Source organism: Engraulis encrasicolus, chromosome 9 (assembly GCF_034702125.1).
Source record: "Engraulis encrasicolus isolate BLACKSEA-1 chromosome 9, IST_EnEncr_1.0, whole genome shotgun sequence".
NCBI lineage: Eukaryota > Metazoa > Chordata > Actinopteri > Clupeiformes > Engraulidae > Engraulis > Engraulis encrasicolus.
The window spans coordinates 48962495-48968318 of NC_085865.1; the positions used below are offsets into that span (position 1 = coordinate 48962495).

Consider the following 5824-nt stretch of genomic DNA (forward strand, 5'->3'; position numbering starts at 1 on the left):
GCACTGCACACAAAATGTCAACATTCTACCAGTTCAGACATAAACACATTGACAATGTAGCAGTACAGAAAGCCAACACATCAACAGTCCATCAACAAAGTGTCAACATTCTACCACCAACTGCAAAACAGACAAACTATCAACATTCTACCAGTCAGACAACGCATCAACACTCCACACATAATAATGACAACTTCCTGGTAGAGATAACAACATAACAACACACAAGAACAGCAACTGTCCCTGGGGAGATGTTAGTTCCAGTAACATCCTCCTGTCATTTAGAGACGACATCCTTTCATTTGCTGTGTAAAGTGTGGGAACGTGAAGAGACCCGAACGTAATTAAGGTCATGATGTAAACAAGACGGGGTCATCGAGTTAATGAACGAACACATAAACACACACACATCAAGTTAACGAACGAACACACAGAGACACAGACACACACACACACACACACACACACACACACACACACACACACACACACACACACACACACACACACACACACACACACACACACACCCCAGGACCTATATGTCCTATGTGCTGATGAGAGGTAGTCCTAGGCCTATGTGTAATATGTAGGCTATTTAAAATCAAACCATAGTGACCTGATGGCAATGTAAGTTACTGTATGTCCTAAGCTATAGCAGGGATGTCAAACTCAAATACACAGGAGGCCAAATTGAAAATCTGGGATGAAGTAACGGGCCAAACACATTTTTTTTAATGGGCTCAATTGTGCATGCATCACCCCCCTTGATACATAAATCATGTTACTATATTGTAAATTCATGTACAAGTAGGTTAGTTGTGTGTGTGTGAGAGAGAGAGAGAGAGAGAGAGAGAGAGAGAGAGAGAGAGAGAGAGAGAGAGAGAGAGATTATTGTCAATGTCTTATTAAAAATGTTTTTAGTTAAACTGCACATTGGAGACTGATCAAACGCAATTTCAAACTTCTGTGCTAACCCTGTTACATAGATTTTTGACAATAAAGTACTCTTGACTTGACTTGATATTAATGGTGTGTGTGGGCCAATTGCAATACATATTTGAAATGAAATGATCTCGCGGGCCGGTCCGGGCCGGGCCTGAGTTGATATCCTGGTCCTATAGTGTAGGCTACATCCTGTCCAGCTGTGGCACTGGTCCTCTAACGAGGCGATGCTGCTTGTCAACCGGCACTATGGGAACCCTCATTATGCATGACAATGCTTTATTGTACACAGAAGAATAGGGCACATTCCACTGTGATTAAGAACCTTGTCTATTATACTAACTAAAGCAATGCAATTCAACAAATATAGTTTGGCCAATAACAGAACCTCCCCCCAGAATGAGTTAAGTCCAACAGTTTTTTTCCCCCTATCCCGCCACCCAATATCCCTTCCCAATTCTGACGTCCTGTACGCACACCCACTGAGGCTCCACACACACACACACACACACTCCGACCCCGCACACAGCCACCCCCCGGTCTGACCCGCTTCCGTTCGTGTCAGTCAAGCAACTCTGCTGACGTCATACATAGCACACCCATCTGACTTTCAGACAGACAAACACACACCACACATAAATCACAGTGAAACAGTTTCATGGACCACTCCGAACACACACACACACACACACACACAGTCTCACAGAGACACCCCCCACCCCGCAACGCACGCACGCACGCGCGCACACGCACACGCACACACACACACACACACACAGACACCCCACATGGAGCAGTGAGAAACAGGCCTGACGCCTCTCCAAATTAGACAGGCTTGAGACCCTCAAGTGGGACAGTTTAAAAACAGAACAAAGGAGGAGTGAAACAGAAACAGACAGAGAGAGAAGCCATGGGGGAGGGAGAACAGAGAAAGAGAGATGTCATGTAAAGAAAGAAAGAAAGAAAGAAAGAAAGAAAGTGTGAATAAATTCACTGTATCACCTTATCAAATTCAACCTGAAAGAAAACACACACAGGAGACAGAGGTAGATTTTAACATTCTGCAGCAGAATGGGGGTCCTGTCCATCACAGAGATGTTACAGCAATGACACAAGCCCCGGTCTGCTAACAGTGGTCTCATGCTTTTATTTGCCCCTAACACTAACGGAATCTTTAGCTTAACCAAGTAAGGTCATAATTCAGCTGACAGAAAGGAGAAACAGAACCAAATAAGGTCATAGTTCAGTTGACAAAAAGGAGAAACAGACAAGACAATAGTTCAGAGAAGTGGTAACTTATCTGAGACAACCGTTGAGGAGATGGCCTATCTTCTCCAACATATGTCACATACATTACAGCAAGAGCTCACACAGGAACAGAATTCACACAGGGTTTAACCAAACAGAGTTTAACTAGAAACACAGCAAACAAAAGTCCAAACTACAAGTTATACTTTTATATTTTCAATAATACATATATAAATGCAGAGAATTTCTTAACAGAAAGAAAGAAAGAAAGAAAGAAAGAAAGAAAGAAAGAAAGAAACGGAAAAAGGAATGAGGCCAGAGGGGAGCGAGAACTAGAGAGAGATGGAGAGGGGGAGAGAGAGAAGACGAAGAAGAAGAAGACGAAGAAGACGAAGAAGAAGACGAAGAAGAAGAAGAGAACTCTGGAGTGGAAAAGGACAGAGAGAAGGAAAGGCATAAAGAAAGGGAAGTTAAAGAGCATGTGGGTTGATGGAGGGCTCCGGTGAAAAGGGGGACGGGGGATATGGAGGAAGAAGTCTCGGTTCGTCGTCTCAGCTGGCGTGCGTTGTGTTTGTGCCTTTATCCTCTCGGGGAGTCTGAAGTGGCCTGACAGACCTCTCTCTCTCTCTCTCTCTCTCTCTCTCTCTCCCCCTCTTTTTTTTCTTTCCCTCTATCTCCCTCTTTCTTTCTCTTCCATTCCCTCTCTCTTTCTCTCTCTTCCACGCTCTCCCCCTCTCTCTCTTCCTCCTCCCTCTCTCTTTCTCTCTCTTCCACTACCACTCTCTTCCTCCTCCTCCTCTCTCTCTCTCTCTCTCTCTCTCTCTCTCTCTCTCTCTCTCTCTCTCTCTCTCTCTCTCTCTCTACGTCTCTCTCTCTCTACCTCTCTCTCTCTCTTTCTCTCTCTCTCTGTACGTCTCTCTCTCCTTTGCAAGAAAGTCTTGGCAGCACACTGCACCGCACTGTTTCAGACTGGTCCACTGGTTTGAGACACACACAGCTCAGTATTCAAGACGACACAACATGAAACAAGCTGTGGGCCGACAGGGGACTCTGTCACAGAGAGTGCGAGGACCCACTGCTTGGAGTCTTGTGTACGAGTGCGTCACGGACAGACACACACACGCACGCACACACGGGTGCACGCACGCACACACACACGTGCGCACACACACACACAGTTTCATAATAAAGACCCTTTTGTAAACCACCTGTACAAGTAAAGGTTAGCAGGCCAAAGAAAGAGTTGTGCGTAGGCGTACTTGTGCTGTACATGCACGCATGCACACACACACACACACACACACACACACACACAAATACAGTTTCCAACCTGTCAGGCTAAGAGTGCCGACAGGACAACTTGTTGGAGGGGTTCTGCGTGTCATCATCTCCCCACCGGAGCAATTAGTGCTACACACACTCACACACACACACACACACACACACACACACACACTCACACACACACACACACACACACACACACACACGCAGAATGGAAAACTGCTGGGGCCGTACGCCCATCCCCAGAGTGCTAGAGATTTACTGCGTCTAAAAAAAGCCTTTCCCAAGCATTCCTCCACTGCCTTAAGAGGAGGGGGGACATGTCCTCTGAGCTCTCTCTCTCTCTCTCTCTCTCTCACACACACACACACACACACACACACTGAAAAAGACACATACACAAACACATAACACACTGCCAAGTCTCCGCTGAACTGTCAAACAAGTTCAAGAATAGCCCTGTTATCGTCAATCCTCCTCCGAGTTTAACTCGCTTGTCTCCAAATGCGCACTTCCTACTCTCTTGTCTGTCGTTTGTTGTCAGTTTGGGACAGTGGCATTCCTGATCATATGATCTGTACTTCTGACAGGATCACTCCCAATGACCTTGGCTATGACAGAGGTTCCGCTATCGGTAGGATAGTGTAACGCACATATTGACACACACACAATCGGAGCTCCGGGGTGGTGATGTGTGCGTTGGGTTGCATATAGGAGCTTCATGTGAGGTGCAGTCCATGTTGCAAGGCGAGACGCCAAGCGGACTGCCAGTGCCTGCCCTGTCGGTGTAAACGGATATGTAGCCCGCTCTGGCAGGCATGAAGCCGCGTATCTGTAACACATGCCGTCGTATTGTAGCTGCATAAGCATTTGTAGTCTGCTCATAATCTGCACAATAGCCCTGCAAAACTAATAATCTCTCTTCTCACTGCACGGACAGGACGGGATAACGGGATAACCTCTTTTGAACAAAAAACAACACACACTCCGAATAATCCACCAAACACTGTCAAGCACGTGCATTGAAGTGACCCCTTCGGATTTTTTTGTGTAGCACTGCGCTCGAGACAACAACAATTTCAGGGGAAGTTGCAGTTTTGAAGCAGAGCGAATTGAAATCAAATCAGCTGATATAATCTAATCACATAAACCAGGTGAGCCTCCACTGCTTTGCATTGTAAACGGAGAACAAAACAACACCTAAATCCGTTCAAATTCGCCAGTTCTTCCCTGTGGAAATTACCTCAGCATTGACAATTGGCTAATATTTCAAAACGTGTCAATCTGGCTAATTGTTCACTCCGAACCCCAATTCACAGCCAACGCCAATTCCGCGGGGCAGTTCGGACGCTGTGGTTAAACGGAGCTACAACCGAGCTAGCGCGCTAATGTTTGCCATAATAACAAGCAAAAGAAATATAACACCTGGGCTGAAGGATGATATCGATATTCAGCATAACATCCGAACAAATATGCGGTCATATAAATCATAAATCATAGAGCGCGTAGATGACAGACAGTGGGACTTACTGATAGCGAAGCAGAAGAGGAGAAACACACTGTGCAGTGTTTGCGCCATCTTGAAGCTGGTTGTGGAGTGGTCCAGCACACACAAGAGCCGCTGGATGCTGCTCGCTGACAGGTTTCCATAGCTACAAGGACAATTTAGCGGAAAAAAGGTACCATCTAAACCGGAAATGTTTCAAGGCGGTGCGAGAGGCATTTTGCTGATGATGCTTGCTATATTTTCAGTCGGGCAACATTTGTTTGGAACGTTGGGATGATGTACAGGTCTAATTCTAATCGAAAATATTATTTGATGTTAATATCTAAACATCTAATTGTAGACTAACCTTTAAAGGACATACACTATTAACAAACTTTTAATATGCATATATGATGAGGCGATGAGACAAATAATTGCACTTCTATAATACTCATGAAGGTGTGTGATACGTCATCAAACAATCACGGAATACAGTAAAGGAATAATTCAACGGCAGAGAGATATCTAGTGGGTAATGTAGTGAATGTAGTTTGTCTGTTGGCCACAAGGTGTCAGCGTGTGCTCAGGATCCAGCCCATTCGAATAAGGGGATGACATCATCTTTTGCACTATTGGAAAAAAAAGGGTTCAGGCACATGAAGCGTTTGACAGTTGTCAGAGTTGAATATGGGAAAATTGCAAAGAGGCTCAGTGAGATATGCTGTCAGGCTCACTTCAATAGGGTCTTTTGTGGAATAGGCTACTCGAGGAATGTGGAGTCAATGATAATTATAGTCTACATCGTGTGTATAGGCCCCTGAGAGAAATTCTTAACTGGCTCTGCATACATTTACACCATAC

At 45.2% G+C, this 5824-nt stretch overlaps 1 protein-coding gene across 1 annotated transcript in view; it reads right to left on the minus strand.

Moving 5' to 3' along the window:
- jam3a (junctional adhesion molecule 3a) overlaps positions 1 to 5099 on the minus strand; it is a 29980-nt gene extending 24881 nt beyond the window's left edge. Inside the window, exon 1 of the mRNA XM_063207320.1 lies at positions 5008 to 5099. Coding sequence (XP_063063390.1) covers positions 5008 to 5056 — 49 coding nt within the window. The 5' untranslated portion in view covers positions 5057 to 5099. The remainder of the gene's footprint in view (positions 1 to 5007) is intronic.
- Positions 5100 to 5824: the final 725 nt, after the last annotated feature.